General features: G+C 32.9%; 1 protein-coding gene across 1 annotated transcript in view; it reads right to left on the reverse strand.

Moving 5' to 3' along the window:
* Positions 1 to 24,083, reverse strand: part of LOC109105484 (CUB and sushi domain-containing protein 3-like) — a 242,628-nt gene that overhangs the window by 79,111 nt on the left and 139,434 nt on the right. The window contains 10 exon segments of the mRNA XM_042741717.1: positions 1,179 to 1,384; positions 2,293 to 2,409; positions 4,744 to 4,813; positions 6,421 to 6,539; positions 8,850 to 8,954; positions 10,783 to 10,879; positions 12,071 to 12,195; positions 20,198 to 20,401; positions 20,592 to 20,687; positions 21,807 to 21,920. Of these exon segments, the coding sequence (XP_042597651.1) occupies positions 1,179 to 1,384; positions 2,293 to 2,409; positions 4,744 to 4,813; positions 6,421 to 6,539; positions 8,850 to 8,954; positions 10,783 to 10,879; positions 12,071 to 12,195; positions 20,198 to 20,401; positions 20,592 to 20,687; positions 21,807 to 21,920 (1,253 nt within the window).

Here is a 24,083-nt window from a genome sequence, read left to right on the forward strand (position 1 = left end):
TTCACCGATGTTAACTAATTTATAGTAATGCACTACCATCAAAAATGCAGCAAAACAGTAATATTGTTAATATTATTACAATTTATTTATTGTTTGTTTGCTTGTAATATATTTAAAATTTGAATGAATTCCTGTGACGAATTTTGTGATAAATTACGATTACAAAGTTTGGGGTAAATAATGACAAAAGAACATTAAAGTACTAAATCTAAATTGAAAACACAGAAATAAATGCCTATTCAATATATTTATACATCTTATAATAGTTTATAAGTAATAATAAATTACTGTCAATTAAGTCAAAGAAAACTCAAAATCAAAGCATCCAAATGAACCCATTATATCTAGTTAAAAAAAAATGAAAAAGCGAAATACTTTAAATAAGCACTAAACTTTCTATTTATATAAGAATGCATCATGGTTTTCCCAAAAATATTAAACAGGAAAATTTTCAACATTCATAATAATAATAACCATTTTTGACTTTTGAACACCAATAATAATTGATAATAAATGTGGAGCAAATCAGCATCATGTGACACTGAAGACTGGAACAATGATACAAAAAATCCAGCTTTGCATCAAAGGAATAAATTCCATTTGAAAATATATTTAAATAGAAAATAGTTATTTTTAAACTGTAATATTATTTAATAATATTTTATTAACATTTCTTTGAAAAACATTTTTAAAAATCTTAATTATTCCAAAGTGTAGACCAGTAGTGTATCATTTTTAATTCTGGTATTGTATTGCTGGTTTTTAATTAGCATACTGAGCTTTAGCTGTTTGGAGGGTTAAATCCTCTCAGAAAAGCTGGGTCTTTAAATGTATCCTCTTTAAAGCACCAGAGCAACAGCTGTACACATTCCCAAAACCAGCCTAATTATACAGGGCTTTCGGTTAAGACCAATCAGTCATTCAGGCAGCCCACCAACTAGCACACTTTGGAAAGATGTAGTTTTGCATTTGGAGCTGCTCTAGCCTGACTGTGGATGTTATCGAGATCCACTGACTTTGACTGAACTCAAAGAGAACAATTGGTTATATTCCCTATCCTGTTATTGTGAGAAAGGATCCAATGGTGTGTGTCCGTATCGACAGGGGAAGTAATGGCCGGGGGCAGGTCTAATCCTGTAAACACAAAAGACACAATAATACCCTCAGTATAGAAAAATCCAAGTGATGTGGAAACCGGGTTTGTTCTGTGAGTAGTCGCTGTGAAAGAAGAAGCTGGTCTCATGGGTCGTGCTGAAGAAAGATTCTGGAACAACGGGCCCGCTGAACCTATCGATCACTGAGCCCGAGTCCAGCGTCCCGCTACGGACTTCAAGGTAGTCATGCACAGCTTCCGTGGAGAAGTTGAGGAATTGCAGGTGAATCCCTGGATCGTAAACAATAGGAGGAGAGATAAAGTACATTTGTACAATGAGATACCTGAAGGTAAACTTTGAAAGTTCAAACACAACAGTCCATGACTTGCAGCTTCAAGAAACACAATATTCCAGTCATAAATCATTGCTAATCCATAGTTTTTAGATTTTACCGCCAAAAACAAGTCTTGCATCTTGCAAAAATGAAAGTTGCGGTTTCATAATTCAGATAACTTAATGAAGCTTTTATTTACTTTTCATTGACTACCAATTTTGTCTCAGATGTTTTCCCTTTGGTTGATAAAAGATCCAAAGTAGAAATATGAATAGAAATAAAACAATAGCTCACATACTGTAAGAGTACTGAGGTCTAAAATGAATGTGGATAAAAACAATGTTATTTTAATGACATTAATATACTATTATAGTTGTATTAATTATTTTTTTAAATATTTTAAAATTTATTTTATTTTTTAGATTTTTATTTTTCATTTGAAAGTTTTAGTATTTTTGTTCAATTTTGACATTTTTAATATATTTTTTTAAAATGTCTATTTACTTTTTTATTTCAGTTTTAGTTTTTATTTTAGTACTTCAACTTAAACTAAATGAAAATTAGAAATGTGCATAGCAACCAACAATTCCTATATTTTATTTAATTTGACATTTATTTTAAGTTATATATTTTTTTTAATGGTTGGTTTAGTTTAGATCCTTTGGTCTTGGTAGAATTTACTGAGAAATATTTCAGTTCTTAATTAGATATCTGGATTTTCATGAACTCTAGTGGAAACACATGAGGTTTCTTTGGGAGAAGACGGGAGATTTTACAATTAATCTCATTCTGTCTAGAGATACAAATTAAATCTTATTTGGGGAAAAGAAGAAAAATGTAACTCAAAGGTTACAGGATACAGACCAAATCCAACAGGAAGTTTAACTGTCCAGTTGCAGTCAAGTCCACTGGGGTAATTTCCAGGAAAGCCGGGACTTAGGATGACTCCATTCAGGTCCGACAGGAATCCCCCGCATTCGGCTTAAAAGACAAGAGCAGCCATGCACAGAGTCAGTGAAGACAGCATGCACAGAATACTGTACCTCACACCGGGAACAATAAGAGATGATCAAACAGATATTCATCAAGTCCAAACTCCATTGCGGAATCTAGTGATATGCAAAATGAACTCATCTGCACATATAAGAAAGCCCTGTGTTCTTGGTACATATAAACAACAATGCAATGATGTGCAATAAGGAATGCTTTCAAATGCTAATGGAATAAATGTGCTGCATTCATTTTGAGGTTGGGAGAAAATGATACATGGGTTATGTTTTCTCATAATGACTTTTTAAATTAACACCACCAGAACTCGCTGGGATCGAAAGGCCAATATTGAAGCATGTAAGACTGACGTATATCCCCTTGATTTTACTTCAGAGCATGTGTATATCCCCCTGTGCTCTTAGTTGTGTTTGCATTCTTCTTATTGGCAAACGTGTAATGAATGGCCTCTTGGACTCGCTGTGTCCATTTACGGTAGTTTAGAACAGCAGTTGAAATGTCAATAGAGAACATTGAATCTTCTGTTTACACTGCAGGAGCTCAGATCAATTAAACTTCAAGTGTCACTCTTCAGCCACGGCCGTGGCTTGTGCTACATTCTAAATTAGATTCAGCTTTACTTTTCTATCCAAATTCAATTCCTGAATTTAAGGAAGAAGAATTGAAATGGAATGAAATTTGTATAAAAGCAATACATAAACTAAATAACTTTAATGTTTGGTTCAGTATGAAAACATATCATACTTACAAATCATAACCACTACATATCTGCATTAACATTAAATGATAAAAATTGTTCATGTGATGTTTCAATATTCTTTGGTTGGTATGAAAAAGTGGCTACAACGAAATCAAATCAGAAGAAATAGCATGAATTCAAAAATAATTTCATCTGAGCTTAACTTAAATTCAATTTCGGAATTTAAGGAAGTAGACCTTAATTGGAATGAAATTTGAATTAAAAAAACGCACAATGCTTAACTATCATATTACGATGCACTGTTGGAGAAACTTATTGACATCAAGCATGTGGTGGAGTTACAACTTCTGCTACTGTTAATCAGTTTGAGATCAAATTAGTCTTAGATTATTGCTGTAAAATAATAAACATGGAATCTGAGAACTGCTTCGCTATTTTTGTTCTCCGATATATTGCGGGTTTCCCCTTGGTACTAGAGCAAGTACACTTTTACACACCTTTCATAAAGATGCTTTGATTCTCTTAAACTAAAACACGTTAATGAAATTTGCATATGCATGAAACAAAAGATATAGATGGCAATACAAGACAGCTTGCTTATTTCTTTCAAGTGCATGATCTATTTAAAGTCAATATGTAAGAAGACCTCCAAGTTTGCGAATGTTCATCTGAACTTCCATTAGTAAAATTTTCATATTCCGTGGTTGTTATGAAACAGCTGCTACATGGAAATCAAATTAAATGAAATGATTCAAGATTGTAAATTCAACTGAGCGTTATCTTTTAAATCTTAATTTAATTCCTAAATTTAGGGAAGTAGAATTAAAATTTAATGAAATTTTAATTTTGAAATTAATCAAATGAAAATGAAATGAAAATGGAATGAAATTTTGAAATGAATAAATAAATGTGTTGTTCATGCATGTTATAATACACTCAAAATATATGCAAAAACATTAGATGATATAAATAATGAATGTCAGAATGTGCAGCTATACTGTAGAAATTTCTGTTGATATGCAATTGATATTTTTTATTTTTTTGGATACTGGTGAAATATGGGTGACATTTACACAGCCATATCTAGTCAGAGAACATCTATTAGAAGTAAACTTGCGCTGTTGTTTTGCATTGTCGTGCGGGCCGCTTAATCTGAGATCCTGCAGCATCTGTCACTGCTATTAGCAGACTGTAAGTCGCTCTGGATGAACAGCATTAGCTAGATGGCCAGTAACTCATGAGCGATGGTGTTATAGCCGCGAGAAATCATGAGACATGGAAGAAGGGTTTAAGGCTAATAGATTTCAACAAAAGGGAAAATGAAAAAAGAAGATTCGACTGAATAGGACCTCAAAGATCTAGCCTGAAGAAAGCTTTTTCATAGTCCATTTGATTAAATAGAGCTCTAACAGACCACGGCTCGGTGATGAAACAGCTGCTACATTGAAATCAAATAAGACGAAACGGCACAAACTCCTCAACTAACAGGAACATAAGGTGGTTGCGAGACACTAATTTGAAGAATTGCGATTACGGAGAAGTAAAGCTGTGGTAATGCTCTCATTGAAAAGGCCAAACGGGGAGAAATGACTGCAAATAAAACATACCTAGACAGAGCGGCGCTGGATAGTTCCATCTTCTGACAGGCCCCGGCATGCAGGTTATATATGCACTTCCCTGCAACGAGTGGAAATGAAGAAAGATATTGACTTTTCCAAGAAGCTCTCACCAATTCCGAAGGAAGATGAATCACTCATAGGAAATGTATCACTCAACGTTCTCTTCCACGTACGACGTGAGGGCAAAAATAACAAAGCCTTGGCACTGTGAATGAATCGAATAAAATGCACAGAGGAACAGAAAATCAAACACTGAACTTAAAGGTGCTTCTTCAGCTATGGACACCTTTGTACTTTTCTTCTTTCTGTTTTTTTTAAACAAACTTTCACTAGTTTGTCTACTACCGTCAGTATACATGCATCCTTTTTGCTTTCTTGCCTGAAATATAATGAACACATGCGGTGGAAGTGACATTTTAAACACGCTGCATGTCATATAGCATGCATTTTATGCATTCTTAATATACACAATGAAATATTTTCATACACTTTGCATTATTATTCAAAACATTAATTACACTGTGTACATGATAAGACTTAAGATTTAACAGCTGTTTCATGCATTCTAAATGCACACACAACTAAAAAATATTTGAATATATTTTTGAATAATTTTACAAAACAACAGCTAGAAAAATTACATTTTGGATGTGCTAATATATGGTATATATACACTTTTGCAAATTGCTAATTTTGAAAATTACAGCTATACAAATTGATACACATTTCATGCATTCTAAATATACACAACTACATGTTTTTCACAGTTTTTGGATCATATTACAAAATAACAGCTGACATTTGAACATACTAAGGCTAATTTCATAGCTATTGTTTCATGCATTACAAATACACTAAACTAAATAATACTTTTTCACACTTTTTTGCATAATTTTACAAAAAGCAGGAACGAAAAATAGATTTTGAATATGCTATGGCTAATTTCATAGCTACCATTTCATGCATTCTACATACACTCAACTAAATACTCACATTCACCCTAAAACACACAAATAATGTTTCCACACTTCTTGCATAATTTTACAAAATTACAGAATAGAAATGACAGAAAAATGTCACATCACATACATAATAATAAATAACTTGGAGAAAAATTAGGGAAAAACAAGGGAGAGAACTAACAGAGAGTCGTAATCATTTTCACATAAACAAACAAAAGCAAAAACAAAAAATATTGAAATGCTGAATTGTTTAGATTATCATAATTAAAAAAAATATCTCAAGTCATATTTTATGATGCTTTATTCTATTTTAGATTTTGATATTTTAAGATCAAAAGTCTGGGTGTGGTACAAGAGTAAAAACATCTACACACAAAAAGCATTTGGAAAGTAGCAAATACAAACAAAAGTCAGAAAAAAAGACATTTTAATGCACCCTTCAAAAAGAAAAACAAAAAGTTCAACTGAAAATCACCCTCTGGGACATACAAGTGCTCGTAATTGAACAAATGCCATTTGATTGAATGTCACTCTTCTGAAAACAAGTCACCTGTTTAACGCACTGCCAATTACACAAGCAAGAATGGCGAAATGCCAAAATGAGCAGCCAAAAAGCTTTTTAGAACAAGTGCAAATGTCTCTGAGCATTTGAAACTGAGAGCGCTAAGCTATCACTGCCATATTATCATATGAAATCGCCCACCTTTAGAGTGTATCCTTGTTCACAGTGGAATGAGACAACATCACCCACGAAGTAGCGGTCGCCCACTTTCACACCGTTGCTGGGGGTTTGAGGTTCTGGGCAGGAGTCCAAACCTATTGCTTAGGACACAGGAAACTCTCTTCATTTGTCAGAATGTGACTGTTCCCCAACACAAATGGAAATTGATTTGCGTTTACACTGCGAGATGCAAAGGAGCCCCGCGAGAGAAATGAGTCATAACAAATGTTGCGTGATTCATGTAGCGGTTAAATTCAATTCAATTGTGGATGCCTGTGGCAGGGCTCCCAAACTTTCTTTGTCAGCCGAACCACTTTGATAAAATATTTTCTTGAAGTACTCTCTCAGATTTTAAGTTAATATTTAAAAACACGTTTAAAGTTCTTATTTGTTGTTTAATGGTCAAATGACATGCAGGAAACAAATAAAATACATAATGTTTATGTTTATATGTGTATAAAATAAAGACTACTTTTACAAGTGTTTTATTTTAATTGTTTTTATTAAAGAGCCCCTATTATGGGTTATGAAAGTTTCATATTTTGGTTTTGGGAGTCCCCAACAACATGTTGACATGCATGCAAGGTCAAAAAACACTTTCATTGTCTCATAATATTAAAAATAACTTTAAAAATAACCTTACTTGCTCAATAACTCCCAAATGATTTGCTCAATGATTTATTTTTTCAAACCCCTCCTTTGCATGATGCTAATCTGCGGTGATTGGTCGATTGGTCTCATTTTAATTACATCATGCCTGTAATGCCTGATAAAGCAGTGTTTGTGAGCGCAGTGCTGCTTTGTGTACAGCATACCGGGGAAACCACTATTTTTACCTCTCCAAAAGCGGCACCTAGTGGCAAAGAATGAATTCGCATTTTTATTCAGACCTACACAAAAACAAAAAAAAGTGCGCGCAAAATACCAAAATTTCTCGTTTACACAAAAACAAAAAATCTCTTGATACTCTTTAAAAAAAAATCAATCAATGATCAGAGTCGACTCTTTCTTTTGAGAGACAATAACTTTATACACAATGCACTTTCAGATTTAAAACTTTGTAGGATGTTTTCATTTACTTTTACCCCATTTACACTAGTGTGTTTTTGTTTTACAACCGAAAATGCATGTCATGTGACCATTCATGCAGGTACGACCATACTGTAGATATGTGTAGGTAGATACCCTATTATTTAGATGGCGGATACGTCTACATGCTTGGAGTGGTTGAATGGGGAATCTACCCATACATATCTATGGGTACAGCAATGAGCATGAGGGAATGTGGGCAGCCACGCCATCGTTTTCAAAAGTCTCAGTTTTGGTCCGTTTACACTAAAACGCTACCCCAGAGTTTTAAAACTAAAATGGGGTCTGCAGCATTTTTAAAGGTCTCCATTGTCAACCTCAAAAACACCGGATTACTGTAAACAATAGGCAGAAGTTATGCATTTTAAAACAAAAACGCACTAGTGTAAACGGGGCCTTAGAGCTGTGTTACACACTACATGAAAGGTAATTTTCAAAAATCCATAATAAGGGCACTTTAAATGACTTATTAACAGTTTAGGCCTGTCAGAAATATATATTGTAATTATTTTGGTATATATTGTGATTGCAATTTGAACAGCGATATAATGGTAAACATTACATCTAATAAGAATATGTCCAATGCTGCTGCTGAAATATCCAGACACCACCTCAGTGATATTAATAATAAAAAATAACTTGTCTTCATATTAGATCTAATTATAAAACATTATGAGAGAAATATACTATTGTAATAATACAACTGTACTTAGAATAAAAAAAGACATTGTGATAATTATAATAATTTTATTTTACACAGAATTGTGAGAACTATGAATGTTTTTTTTTCTGAAAAATTAAAATTAATATAAAAAGGTAATTGCAACTTTTTATCTCACAATTGTAAGTTTATATCTCAGACTATAATTCAGACTTTTTTCTCATAATTCTGAGAAAAATAAAATTCCAGAATTGCTAATATAAACTCAGAATTGTGTGATATAAACTTAAAATAAAATGAAAACTTATCTCTCGCAATTCAGATTTTTTTCTTGCAAGTATTAGTTTATCTCTCACATTATATTTGACTTTTCTTCTGATTTTTTTCTCAAAATTAAAAGTTTATATCTCGTAATTCTGCACTTATGTCTCACAATTCTGATTTATTTATTTTTTCCTCACAATTTGTAATTTGTTCTCAGAAAAAAATCTGAATTGCGAGGGGGAAAAAAATCTGAATTGTGAGATATAAACTTAGGATTGAAATAAAACTATTATAATTGTTAAATAAAGTCACATTTATCTTTTTTTCATTTTTATATATAGCTTCCATAGGAAACCGTGCTTTGCGTTCTCACTGCAGAGGTGAACAGTCATCATACCTGTATATTCCAGGTGAAAACCAGCTCCAGAAATGCTCATGTCAGTCTGAAAGGTGAGGAACAGGTTGTTGGATGTGGTGTTCAGCAGGGGTGGAATCGTGGTCCCTAGAGGAATTAGCATCAGAAAATAATTATCGTTTGCATGACAGGCATAACAGCGCATTGTTGCCTACAGCTCCCTGCCTGCAGTCAATCCTGCTGGGATTGTGACATTCCTTCACAAGGCTTCTACGCATGTCATTCAGCTCTGTCACAAATGTCAGTGGCTTTATCGAGTCGCCGGGTCGACAGATGAAGTGGCGTCGCCACTAAAGTTGGGTCACACCTCGCCGCCGTCCACCTAATCATTGCGAAATTACAGCTGGGCACACAACAAGACTGATCAGACCTATTGCAGTTTTGTGAACCTGCGGTGACCTCCATCAAGCAGAACAATGCTCTGTAGCCACTCTGAAGTCTGGATGATGGGCTATTTGTCGAGCGGTTGCTGACGTTCAGTGCTAAAGAGGTTGTGATGAATAGAGCAAGGCATTACAGACTGAGGAATTTAGACTGAGGTGGTCCCATATTTCCCTCTCGAAGAGCATCCAAGCATATTTTGTCTGCGGCCATTTCACCTTCTTTATGCACAAGGCATCTTCATCCCATAACTTCCTTTAATCTTTCATTTGTCCTCCGAGCAGATTAAACGTCAAACTGTCAACAATACTTAATGCTTTGTCTGAGAGGGATGGCATCCGCTATAAGGTCACCGCATATTTATTTTGCTTTGTGCAGCTGACACGACGCTTGTGCCTGGTTGAGGGGATACGCTGGCAAATAATTTAAATCTGTCTTTCACTTCTGAGGGCTCTTTCGATCTGAGTCACTGGTGCTACACTGATATCATTCTGTCTTCTACTTTAAAGAGAAAACAAAAAGTCTGTGAAACTCTATACCATGAAGAAAAAAAGGCCTTTTCGATAGACAGATAGTAAAAAGTAAACATGGCACAAACAACCCCAAACAAACACTTTAAAAAGAAAACAGCCTTTTTCTGAACCAAAATATATGTTAACTAACAGAAAAAAAACCACACATGCATACAAAAATGAAATAAAACCATTGAGAGGATATGATGGCAAATAATTCAAATCTCTCTTTCACTTCTGAGGGCTCTGTGAAAAAAAAAGATGAAAATATTAGAAAAAATTGAGAAAAATAATGTAAAAAGTAAAATAACCAAAAACACATAACCACAATCAGATAAGAAAAATAAAACAAATAATAAAATAAAATGCAAAGAAAAAAAGCCTATAATAAGTCTAAACCAAAAGTTAACAAAAGAAAAATAAATAAATAAATAAATAGATCGTGGCACTTCCGAGGGCTCTGCGAAAAAGAAAGATATGAAAAAAAATAAGAAAATGTAAAAAGGAAAATAAATACATAAATAACAACAGATAGCAAAAAGTTAATATTAAAAAATAAAACTAAACTTAAAATAAAATGAAGGTTAAAAGGGTACCGCACCAAATGATTAAAATCTGTCTTTGACTTCTGAGGGCTCTGCCGTTTGAGTTTCAGCACTACACTGATATCATTCTGTCTCCTACTCCTACTCCTACCAGGGAAACTCTGACACTTGGAGTTCACTCCTGCTGCTTATAAAGCTGTTGATCCATGATATCCCACGACAGCTCAAATATTGATGTGCTTTGGATGACAAAACAAATCTCTAGATGAAAGTAAGGAAATAGTCTTATTTCGCAGATGCGATACATTGAGTTTCTTAGCCTGACTAGAGTTCGCAAAAAAAACAAAAAAAAAATGACACCAGGGTTGAGTGCACAACAGTTGTATTTGCAGAATATATTAAAGTCAACATGGTTTGCTTGGGTTATTTGGAAAACAATATCAAATTTAGGGAGAAAACACATGGTTTCCATCTCACCCGAATAGCTTCCTAGTCGTGGAGCATTGCTGTCGACGCCATCGTAAAAGTCTAGAGAGTCCCAGTTGTGTTCGGTGGAAAAAGTCACAACTGTAATCTACAGAAAAAAAGAAAAAAAAAACACAAAAATATTACAAAATATATAAATTACTTATTACTTAATATATATATATATATCTATATATATATAGATATATATATATATATATTATATATATATATATATATATATATTATGTAGTTTTGAGTATACTCAAGTTCTGGGTGAAGTCTGTCAAATTTAAATGTTAATTTTAACATAATGAGTAAATATTGTGACAATAACCATTGTGACCAGATTGGTGAGTTAGTAGGTTGAATTCAAGACCTATATTTGATTAATTTGTGAGTGAGTGAGTGAGTGAGTGAGTGAATCATTCAGTCTGCTCAGCTGAATGATTACATGATGAATAGACCTGCAATTAAGGTGTAAATATTTATTATAAAAATCTAAATAAAAATGAGCCACTTCTGGTCTGATAGGAACATATATGGGAGAAAAAGACATTGTTAAATGCATATAATAAAATAAAAATAGTTATATAATCATGATGTAATAATTAAATAAACAGGCTTATAAACCTTTAAAAAACGAGTAGAAAACACATCTCATCTCTTTTGTCATTGACGTCAAAGGCTGTGTTTTCAGTCAAATGGTAAAATCTGTCACTTGGTGATATGACTAATGCTAAATCAACATTTGGTCCAGTGCTTGTTCCATGTGTTTGGATGATGAATCACATTTATGCTGTCGATTTTGTATTTACACAGTTTTCCCATTCAGTTTATATCATGTTAATAATTTTGCATATTGTTCGGCCTAAGCAGGATAACGATAAACAATCCTGGCACTGTGTTTGATGTCCAATGTAAAGCAAAACCAGATGAGAACCACTTCTGTACACTGCAGCAGATATCAGCCATTGAAAACCCACACTGGTTGACCATTAATACATTAATACCTTTTTTACCTGTATAACATATTGCATAACTATAAAATGCAGTATTATCTGCTTAAACTTCAAAAGTTGTAAATAAGGGCAAAAATCTAATATTTTCAGTAATACGTAAAGTTCAATAATAAAGCAAACTAATAATAATGGGATTCCCTTGAGAATATGTTAATCCTCTGACGAGCTTTAAGCAATCAAACACACTTCTACTAATCATAATCCACTATTTGTTTCCAGAAGACACACACACACAAACACACACACAAAAAAAGGAAAAACAAAGAGTTTTCTCTCACCTGGATTCCGGTTCCCTCCGGAACAAAGACCTTCCAGACGCAGTTCAGATGGTTGTCATAGGGATCGGGGTAACCCGGAGACAGAATGGTCCCACGGCGCATGGTCAGAACTCCTCCGCATGGAACTGAAAGACAGATTTAGAAAAAAAAGGGAAAAAAAGACAGACTAAACATGGCAGAGAGACACAACAAACAAAATCAAGTAAATAAGCTCTTTCTGAGCCAAATGATATGGAAAAATAAATAAATTACAAAAATAAGTAAATAACTATGATTTTTTTTGACAAAGAATTCCATTATTATGTAATTACTATATATATATATATATATATTATATATATATATATATATATATATATATATATATATATATATATATATATTTAAATTAAATTAATTTATGCATTTAGCAGACGCTTTTATCCCAAGCGACTTACAGTGCATTCAGGCTATCAATTTTTACCTATCATTTATATATATATATAGTTTTAAATTAAAATTAAGTTTTTAAGGGCACCTTAATAGATATAAATTTGACATGAATTCAACATGAAACACTATTCACAATCCATTTGACTGTTTTATCATCACAAAACATAGTAGAGAAATAAATCAAGCAAAGCCTTCCGAAATAATCTAAAATTAAAAACAAACAAACCAAAAAATAATAATAGTGAGTAACAAATCAAAATGCTATAAAAGAGCAAACTAAAAACCTTTAAAGGTTTTTATTTTATTTTTTTAAGGTTTTTAACGCTCACATTTTTCTGTTTGCAAAGTATACTTTCAGAGAGCACAAATTAAATTTAATAAATATTGGATTCTAGCAATGGATTTTCATTTGATCTTGTGTGTGATTCGTATATGATTTGATCCTATCAATGAAAAAAACTTAACTTTTAACCACAGTAAGGTTAAATTCAGACATTTTATAATAAAAAAATTCTAAATTAAAACAATAAAACATGCATATTAAAAATAGAATACTTAAATATGTACATACATTAAAGAAAGCAACTTATATATTAGCTACATGACACTTAAAAAAGCACCTTAGAAGGCCAAATAAAATCAACTTGAAACACTACTCGCAATCCTTTTTGCAGTTTTGAGGCTGAAAAGGAGAGTTGTTGAGGCAGAGCAAGTTTTGGTAAAATATTATGAAACATGAAAATAGGCCTGTGCTGACATTGATGGGATATGTGAACAACAACAACAACAACAACCAAAAGAATGTATTCTTTTTGTTGTACGACTACATAAGAGAACGTTATTGATTACCTTACAGCCATAATATTTTCCATTCTAAACGGAGCTGTAATGAAAAAGCACTATGTGAGAACGGACTACTTTTAATGATGCTCTTGCTGAAGCAACCAGCCAACAATCAACTGGGTCGGTCCATCCTTACCCAACTCCAGTGGGATGTCATTACCAGGTGCAGAACTGAAGTGCCACACATTAATGTTAATACATGTCGCAGCATCTGCTTTAATCTAGCACAAGACTAGTTATGCATTAAAAAATGCTCCTTATTTTTCATGCATTACGTCCCGGGAATTCGAATGACTTTTTCCAGATGCAGTGTCCTGTACGGTGTGGCCGCGGCTGCAATCCTCGAGACCTTCATCTTTTACATAGGCTCCATCCTGCTCTGCTTAAAAAGCATTATGCATTCATCATTTTCAATTATTCAACCTTGCACTCCTTCTATTTGAAGTTTCCTCTCATATTTCAGCCCACTGAAGGGAATCCTTTGAGCAGTGAGAAACTCTTATCTTCTGAAGAGTTGTCGAGCTTAAGTGCAAGCATAATGATATTTTTGGTCACAGGCAGCTGACAGACACTAATTCAATCTATGTAAAACTGGACACTTGAGCGGATAAACAAAACTGGCTATTAGCCGACATTGCAAGGTATATATGGTTCACTCAGAAATAACGTCATTTTATTTTTATATATTTTTTGAACCCATATGACTTTCTTCTGCTGAGCACAAAAGGAATATCACTGTTGATCTTTTTGGAAGTTATTAAAGATAACAAAAAAGCATCATTAAAGCATAGTTAAAGTAGTCTATATGAATCATGTACTACAGTATATTCCAAGTCACGCAATACCGCTACATGACTGTTGAGCAAGTAAGTTGAATTCAAGACCTGGATCGGATCAATTTGTAAATGAATCATTCTGTCTGCTCTTGTGAACTGGCTCAAAGAATCAATGGAAAGAATCAAACTCAAAAGAATGATTCATTCACAAATCAGACATCAGTACTTTTCTCACCAACTGTGATGAATGCTTCCATTGCGTGGACACCAATATTGAGCATAAAACGGCATAATAAGACTTGAAATATAGTACAAGAGTCATATGGACTACTTTTAAGATACTTTTATGTCATTTTGCCTGATTATGCATTACATGGAAAATAGTGTCCAGCATAACCTTCAAAAACTCTTTTCTGTTCAACGGAATAAAGAAAGTCATATAGGTTTGGAATGACAATGTTACATTTGGGGTGAACAACTCTTTAACAATAATCGTCAAGATCTGTACAAATATGTATACAGTAAGTGACTAAAAAAGTGCAAAACATTTTTGTAATCAGTATTTTCTCATCTTGGTTTTTTTTTCACACTGGCAAACTGTTTTATCCTGTTTTAAGCATAAGCACATATTGTCAAATTTATGCTTATAACAACAATAAAATCTGGAAATGGGTAAGAAAAATACATTTCATTTAGGATGCATTCACTGAAAACTACTTATTTATCTTGGTTTAAAGATGCTTTATGTTTTCTGGAAAACATGAGAAAATACTGATTAAGAAAAAGTGATTTATTGCACTAGATACATTTATGCCTTCTTGAGAACTTGCAAAGCATAACCTTTTCATCATCAGTCAGTGACAAAGATCCCAAGGACTCGTAACGTATATGTTAAATTACCGCTGCTGTATGTTCACAATTACAGCATGTGCTTTCTAATTGACCAGAAACACGTCATTTCGAATGAATTCAGTTTTCCATTTTCATTAATGCTTTCAAAACATTCAAAGCACACAAGCCTCAGCTAAGAACAAAAGCGGGGGGGGAAACACTCTAACTGGAATAAATCGAAAGGATGAGAAATGAATCTTCTGGCAAGCTTTGGAGGGCTCAGTAAAGCAATTTTTATTTGCTTGTTGAGGCTTCGCCAGACATTGTGCTCAGCACCTTTTGTGTAGCTATCAATAAGTGCGAATCCTCTCTGGATGTTAACTACCGCAAGGGCGTTCTGTCTTCACAGGCAGTATTTGACGCTATCTGTCAAAGGCACCGAGGCGATCTGGAGGCCAGAGTCAATCACTTTGTTTTCAATCGCCAGGTGCACCTCCGGGCGGCACGTCGTCGCTTTTGTACCGTACAAAAAAAAAGAAACACCAAACATCCGTTTGTGCTTTAGCCTTTTCCTTCTTTATTCTCCCTCCTGTTGCCTGGAAGAACACAGTTAAATCAACGCAATTATTCAGTTGACTTCCATTTGGAGTGCATCTATATTCCACAGGTTATGTCCCACGCGCTCTCACGCCCCCGCTATAATCAAAAAGGTTTCCAGCTACGTTAATGTCATCATTAGCAGCCGGCGCTCAAAGAGAGGATGAGCACGTCGCTCGGGGCAGAGAGCAATTTCATGTAAATCAATGGAACATGAGGAGCCGCTACCATCAATAGAGTAACACACATGTGGGTAAAAGCTAATGTTAACACTTGATTGTGGCTAGTAGAAGTGTGTCGTTTGGTTTGCTAGCAATGCTAAGACTCCATCCGCTTCATTAACACTGCACTCTAGAAGCTTACTGTATGTCTACATATTGCTGGCTCTTTTTTGTTTTTGTTTATATACTAAAAACAGCTGTATTAAGTTAATACTGTACAATATAATGCTTTCACCCTATTTCAGATTAATGTTCCAATTGCACAATTAATTTTTATTATTAGTAATATAATTTCAGAATTAATTAGTATCATTAGTCCGTTAATTTAATGTAATATTTTAATAAAATAAATTATATTCCAATTACATTTTTTATTTCAGATAAGTAAATACTAAACAGCAAATTAAGATTAATGCTCTAACTGCAGTATTTTTATTATTAATAATATAATATATTAATAAATGTATTATTTCAATTTAACTACTTTTTTAACTATAATTATATTCATTATAATTTTAAAATAATTCTTATTTTTTACATTTTAAATGAGTAAATACTACACAATAAATTTAAATGGAAAATTAATGTTGTCTCCTTAATTTAAATAATGTTTTAATTGCACAATTTATTATTAGTAGTAATACAACTGCAGAATTAATTTGTTTTATTAGTAATATAATATAATATTTCAATAAAATTACTATTTTAGATTAAATATTAGATATACACAATTATATTATTATTATACAAATTATTTAGATTGTAACTGAATTATTCTTTTTAAATTTTAGATTTACTTTGAAATATTACAGTAAAAACTATTGTCGTCACTAATTTAGATTAATGCTTTATTTGCAGAATTAATTAGTATTAAAATACTAATTTAGATTAATTAAAATATAACTATATTGCATTTTAATAAAATGAATACAATTTTATTTTAATTATTATTATTTTTATGGTATATTATTATTTGTATATTAAACATACTAAAAATAAATTATTAAATACTAATTAACATATATTATTTGTTATATAGAGATATTTCCATATATATAGCTTCAGTGTAGTTAGCTTACTTTTCATACATGCACCAATGCTCGGTATTACCAAAACTACAGAAAGACTGCTATTATTACATCTTTTTTTTTATACTAAACTGAAGCCAATGATAGCAATCTTTCTGCAGTACTGGCACCAAATCAATTCGCCAACCCTTATGTGTGACTGACAGGTGACAGCAGATGAGTGTCAAAATAGATCTGCCTATTATCATTCCTAATAAAAGGCTGGAATGGAGGCGGAGGGGGATCCGACACGTCTGAGACTGAACCCCTGCCTCCCACGTGAGGACCACGGCTCAACATGTCAGACTGTGCACTAACCACTAAGCCAGGACATTAGCTGCTGAATAATGAGCATCAAAACGTCCCCAAAACAATGTTATTTTAAGAATTATTTCATGAGATACGACATAAAGTGACAAAGGTGAATCCAGTAATGGACTCATGGACATGAGGCACCTGTGCAGAAAATGCCATAAAAAAATAATTACGTGGAGCGGTTACCAATAGCAACCCTGTGTGCAAAGCCCACACAATGTAAAAATGAATATAAAACTCCTGGTGATTCATTGAGGCTTTTCCCTTTAGTGGGAATAATCGATGATAACAGGTGTTACTGTCAGAGGTGCAGTGTTTGATTTACCCTCTTACAGCACCACCGCACAAGACGGCACAGAAAGGAGGGATTTGATCATTTTCAGTTGCTAATTTCTAGGAGTTAAAAATGGACACTTTTCATTGGTTTTTAAAGGGGTAGTTCACCCCAAAATGAAATTTGCTGTTAATTTACCCACCCTCAGGGTCATCCAAGATGACTTTTTTTTCTTCAGTAGAACAGTAAAGATGATTTTTAGCAGAAACCGTAGTCCTTGGTGATTCATAAAATGCAAGTCAATGGCTACCATCACTTTAGAGTCAAAAAAGCATATACAGGCTAGACAAAATTATTACTCATAGCTCCTGACCATATTGAGGTCTTATGAAGTGAAACGATTGGTCTGTGCAAGAAACTGAATAGTATTTGCAACATTATTACCTGTAATCCAGAGCCTCAGGCAAACAGAGTTTGATTCTTTTCAATAAACTGGTTCAAATGAACTGATTCACCAGTCCGTTTACGCAATCAATGCATAATAATGTTGTTAAGGTTGTTTCGCTTCATAAGACCTCAATTGTCATGAGCCACATGTATTCATTTTGTGTTGCCTGATATGCTCTTTTATGACTCCAAAAGTTACGGTAGCTGTTGAATTGCACTTTATGAATCACCAAGGACCACGGTTTCAGCTAAAAATCATCTTGACTGTTCAGCTGAAGAAAAAAGCCAGCTTGGGTGACCTAAGAGTAAGTAAATTATCTGTAAATTTAATTTTTGGGTGAACTATTTCTTTAATATTGGTTATGAATGTGAGGCTGATCAATGCAGTGATTTTATCATCAGGAACTTTAACATGTGAAGGAGAAATCTTAGGGTAAGGCTTTAAAAAAACAAGCCAACTAAATCAAGGATAAGAGTGAAGGTGAAAAATGATGATGAAAGAAAACCAGGAGAACAAAAAAAAAACAGTAAGATATTAAGTTCTGTAGTACAAAATCATGACTATTTGCGCTATACGCTGAGAAAATGATGCCACATTGTTTGGTTGGTGAGAGCGTAAGGATGGCGGCTTTGCTTCCAGCGCCTGTTGATTCTCTCATAGGAGCATTTCTATTAAATTGTATGAGGACACAGCTAGAAGGAAAGTATTCTGTCAACCTGCATCAAGAGATTTACCCAAGATTCACATTTACTTGAAATTGCATTTCATGGGGGCCTCCACACTGTGTGAACGCTCCTGTATCCATTAGCTCCCAGCACATTTATTTTTAATAAAACCCCCTCAAATCTCTCCAGCTCTGTTGCACAACATAGTGAGTGACTTCTAAGGACCAGCATCCAAACCACCATGGAATTACATACTGTACGTGACTTATCTAGAATGCACTACAAATGCAGAAACTCATACAAATAGTGCTCCTCATGCGAAGCACGCCACAGATTCGACTCAATTGATTTCAATGAATTGCCATTAACATGTTGCTAGGCAAAATCGTGACAATCGAATTACTTAATAACCATGTCTAAAAATTCACAGCACAAACAAATAGTAAAAAAGTACAGTATTTCTCTATTTTGATGTCAATGTATGTATTAGAATATGTTAATCTATAACAATATAAATTCATAAATACTAATATAAAAAATATAAATGTAATATAAATCTATATAAAAAGTAAAAAAATAGTAATCTAGTAACACCTAAAATAAAACAAATTAATGTATTTATACAAAATATATATAAAACGTATATTATATGATAACAATAAATGCATTAATAATAAATAGAATTTAAGAAGTGTAAATAAAGTGTATAATCTTTGAATAAATCAGAATTTTTTTTGTTATCAATGTATTTATAACACCATATTGATACAACAGAATAATAATTTATAAACACTAATATAAAGAATTATAAATACTATTAATTAATCATTTAAGTAATACTAGTAATATAGCAACATTTAAAATAAATGAACTTTTACTTAATTTAATTAAAAATATATTGTATTAAAAAGATTAAAAATATAAATAAAATAATACAAAAATGTAAGTATATCACCTTTGATTAATTTGATTTACTTTTATAAAAATGAATAAATACTATTAATTAAAAATTCAAGTCATAATTTAGTAATCTAGCTAAATCTAAACTACATTTTAATTTATTTCATTAAAATATATTGCATTATATAAAGCTACTAATATTAATAATGTAAATAATACTTTGATTAATTTGGATAAATCTCTTAAATGTAGTGATTACAATAGATTAATTTAATATAGCCATAAATACTCAAATGAAAATTAATAAACACTATTCATTTACAATTCAGGTAATACTTTAGTAAGGCACTCAAATGTAAAATTACATTCTACTTAATTTCATTAAAGCACATTGTATTATATTAATAATATTCATAATATAAATAATACAATTGAAGAAATATAATGAAAGTATATCATCTGATTAGTTATATTAACATAGATAATATAAACATCTATTTTCTATATTTAATTCATGATTTGTCTAATTATGGGACTGTCTTCTCCATGAATGCATGCAATGTTGCCTTAAAATCTGGCTAAAATGAGGCACTTTAGTAGACAGCACAGTCATTTTGGAACAGCCTGGCATGCAACTAAAATGGTTCCTTACGTTGGCAGCTAACTGAGTTTTGGAACAGCCTCTATCTCAGCCTGAGCTGACATCCACGCAAGCAGGGGGCAGTATTGAGCACACTGACGTGTGGGGGTGTACATACCGACACATGTTGGCACAGTGCCGTTCCATTGGGCCAGTGTGTTGGGCACTGCCTCACACCTGATGGCACTGGCACCATGAAGAGTGTAACCTGGGTTACACTCGAAAAGCACCACCGTACCCATTCCAAAGTCATTCCCAATGCGCTTCCCGTAGCGAGGCTCGGGCACGGAGTTGCACTGGGAAGCACTGGTCCTCGGAACAGCTGCAGAAATGCAAGAAGAAAAAACAAATATAAACTGCCATTCAAAGGTATGGAGTCTGTAACATCTTTTACACATACAGAGTTATATACTACTTACAGAAAACATGCTGTGCACAGTGTACATATGGCATACAGCAAAAATAGCACAAGTAACCTTTAGTTTACAAGAGATTAATTGAGAAGTACAAACCTTGATACACGAAATGAAAACCTTTAGCTGTGTTTGGTCCCTCGGTTTTGAACCTGATGGTGATTTCATTGGCAGAGCTCAGCGGCAATGGCTCTCCTATCAAATGAGAAATTTGAGGAGGTGAGGAAAAGAAAAACAGTTCTGTTATCTGTCTGCAGCAACAACAATAGCAGAAATGAGACCATCAATACATCTGCTGAGTGCTGCCACATCGACAGGGTTAAAGGAAATCATGTGTCTTCAGTACACCAACAAGAGCAGTGCAAAGGTCTGAGACTACATTTTAATACATGTTTTATTACACATTATATACAGTATCAGCATAATTTAAGTTCAAAATTGAACAGAATTCAATTCAACAGTAACACCAGTTACATAATCAGATTACTTTTTTCAAGTAACACTACTTTAAAATTCACAACAAAATTAGTTACTTTTCAAATAAGTAGTTACAAAAATGACTTTAGTTGAACATCGCATTTGTGTTTTTGTTTTTTGTTTTTTGGGGGGGGGGGGGGGGTAATAAGAATGTTATCGTATTTATTTACTTTTTGTTAGCAAACATAACGCAAAAGTAATGTAATGCATTACTTTCCATAAACTAAGTATATATATATATATATATATATATATATATATATATATAATATATATATATATATATATATATATACACACACAATATAATATAATGCAATGGAGCATTACTCTAAATTAGAGTCTAAATTAGCCATTTTAATTTAATGTTTAGTATGTGATATTTAACATTTTGTATATCTAATATTAAATATAACAATAATATAACATAATATTTTATTATATTTTATAAACTCAATTTAATTAAATACTTTTTACATTTAGAATTTACTAGATTTCTAATATTTTTATATTCTATATATTTCTTTTTTATTATATTATATAGAAATACTGTAGTGCCGAATCTACAATTATTTCTTTATTTCAGATCAAAATCCTAACAGTTTATTTTCAGATTTAAATGCAGACAAAGTCCCAGATTGTCAATTTGGACTCAGATTTCTGGATCCCAGCTGCATGTCAGAAGCACATTAACAACAACACGACATTCAGCGCAGCGGAACAGTGTTGGGAATGAGATCTGACTGCGGCAGCCCTTCATGTAGTTTAATGTCATCTCGTTTAGGCAGACGTGCCTTTAGTTGGTCTCATGCGGTGGCGGTAAACAAAGCCTTTTACCTGAGTGAGAGCCATGCACAGAGGTGAGGAGCGCAGACTCCGTCGAGGGCCCGTCAAAGATCTCCAGCACATCACTAGGGGTCGTCTGGAAGAACATAAACTGGCCGAAGAGAACTGTAGTGAGAAACAGAGAGAAAAAAAAAAAAACAGAGTCTTCTTAAAAAAACATTAAAAAAAAAAAAAAAAAAACTAATTTGCTTTAGTATATAAGACCTGATTACTGTTTATTTATAGCCATGCAGGTCAGTATAGCATCTCTACAAATTTTTCATCAGCTGGCATCACTTCCCAAAGGAAGTTTTTTTTTTTTTTTTGCTGAGATGGTGCATTTCATAGAATGAAATCGAGTCAGCTTGAAATCAAACATGACCTTATTTACTTTATAATACATGTAGACAAAATGAGTTAGTGGTAAGTCCCCGCTGGCAAGATGAGGGTTTAATAAAAGTTGGCTATTAATGCAGTGGTAACACAATTTCTTTCTTTCTTTCTTTTTTTTAAATCAGTGCTACATGAATAGAAAATAGCAGCTGTGGCAAAAAAGGTAGGAAACTTCAACACCCACAATGCACTGGGCTTCATCAGAATATCTGTGATTGAGGATGCAAACATGCAGAGGTACGGATCTGTAGTTTTTATAAAACTACAGCAGGCAAAAGGTTCTGCTGGCAAATAAGCAGGATATTGTGGTGCAGGCTACAGAAGAATAATACAATTGTTCATTTATTTATATTACTGACACTGTAACAGAACAACACTGGTTGAAAATCAGCAAATTATTCTTTAGCTGGTGACATGCAGTAATAGATGAATGTGGATAGAGCATTTGTTCATGAAAGTATTCGATGAGACTTGTTTAAGTTCATACGGAGATCGCTGCCTATTTGTTTGTGTGTATTTATTAATTCATAGAAATAGTATTTTTCTACTATTTTAAAATAAATATAAGAGATTAAAGAAAATTTAATTTTGACCTATAAAATACTTTTAAAAATCAGTTATATTTGCCTAACTAACTAATGTTAGTAGTTAGAATGTTAGAAGTAGTAGTAGTTAAAAGTGTAATACTGTATATGTTAAAGCATGATTTATTTTCTCGTAGAAAAAATAACCATATGACCTTTAATTCATTAATGATGCATTTATTTTTTATTCTTCCCAATAAAATTCTATACGTTTTATTACAATTAATTTATATGATAATACTATTCATGCATTCATTCATTGAGAAATGCAACTGATCTGTTAGACATTTCATTTGTTATGGTACTTCTATATGGTTTGAAGCCGTAACAGAAATGGCGTTGTCTCTTATGGCTTTCAAAGGGACCTCTGGTGAAACAAGTAGCCCTAGAGCTAATAAAACTTCCAGTATATGACACCTTCAACAATATAGCTCGTATTTCTGTCCCCCCTTATAGCAGTGCTCCCAACACAATCATCACTTATTGAATTTAGCAGTAACCAACTCCACCGAAGTCACAGCACAAAAGCCCTAACAAGAGGTTCAAACTTCTGCAGGGAAATGCACTAAATTAATATTGCAACTCTAAATAAAGCTATAAACCAGAAGAGGAGTCGATACTCAAACTCTTAAGAGAGTAAGTGAATCTGGTTCGCCCGAGGGCCTCGCAACAGCGTCTGCCTTCGGGCAATCGCCGTACATTAGACAGATGATAAAACACTATAGAACGCCAGAGCACAAGGTGAGAAAAACAGCGCCATATGTTTGTCATTTCCTATGAATAATTCACAGTCAGACTTGCTTGCTCTTTTTTACTTTCAGGCATTTGAAAGAAATATATTTCCTGTAATTGGACGAGGTTGCACATTTGTTTCATTTGAAAGCAGCAGCACATATTAAGACAATTTCAGCAATAAATGATTTTAACCTGAGGAGGTAATGCAAAGAAACACTCAACTCACACAAAAATAACTGTAAAATAACAGAAAAAAAGTACTGGCAGCTCATTATCGGGACATTATCTATGAATTTTACTGACAACCCTAAAAGAAGTGCAAAATTCAAAATACAAGTAAAAAAATACCTGTAAAAAAAAAGAGGGTAACTTTTTATAATTTGATAGATTTGAAGATAAAAAGAAAAAAAAAAATCACAAAATGTAATACTTCAGTTTTATTACAAATTTTTCTTCCAAATTTTTCTCTCAAAATTTTTTTATAATAATATTATATCCTTAACTATATTTTGCTTCTTAAAAAAACATTCTAATTACAATTTAAAGTCAATGTTCGCCATTTGAATATATTTTCAAC

Source organism: Cyprinus carpio, chromosome B16 (genome assembly GCF_018340385.1).
Source record: "Cyprinus carpio isolate SPL01 chromosome B16, ASM1834038v1, whole genome shotgun sequence".
NCBI classification, from domain to species: Eukaryota; Metazoa; Chordata; class Actinopteri; order Cypriniformes; family Cyprinidae; genus Cyprinus; species Cyprinus carpio.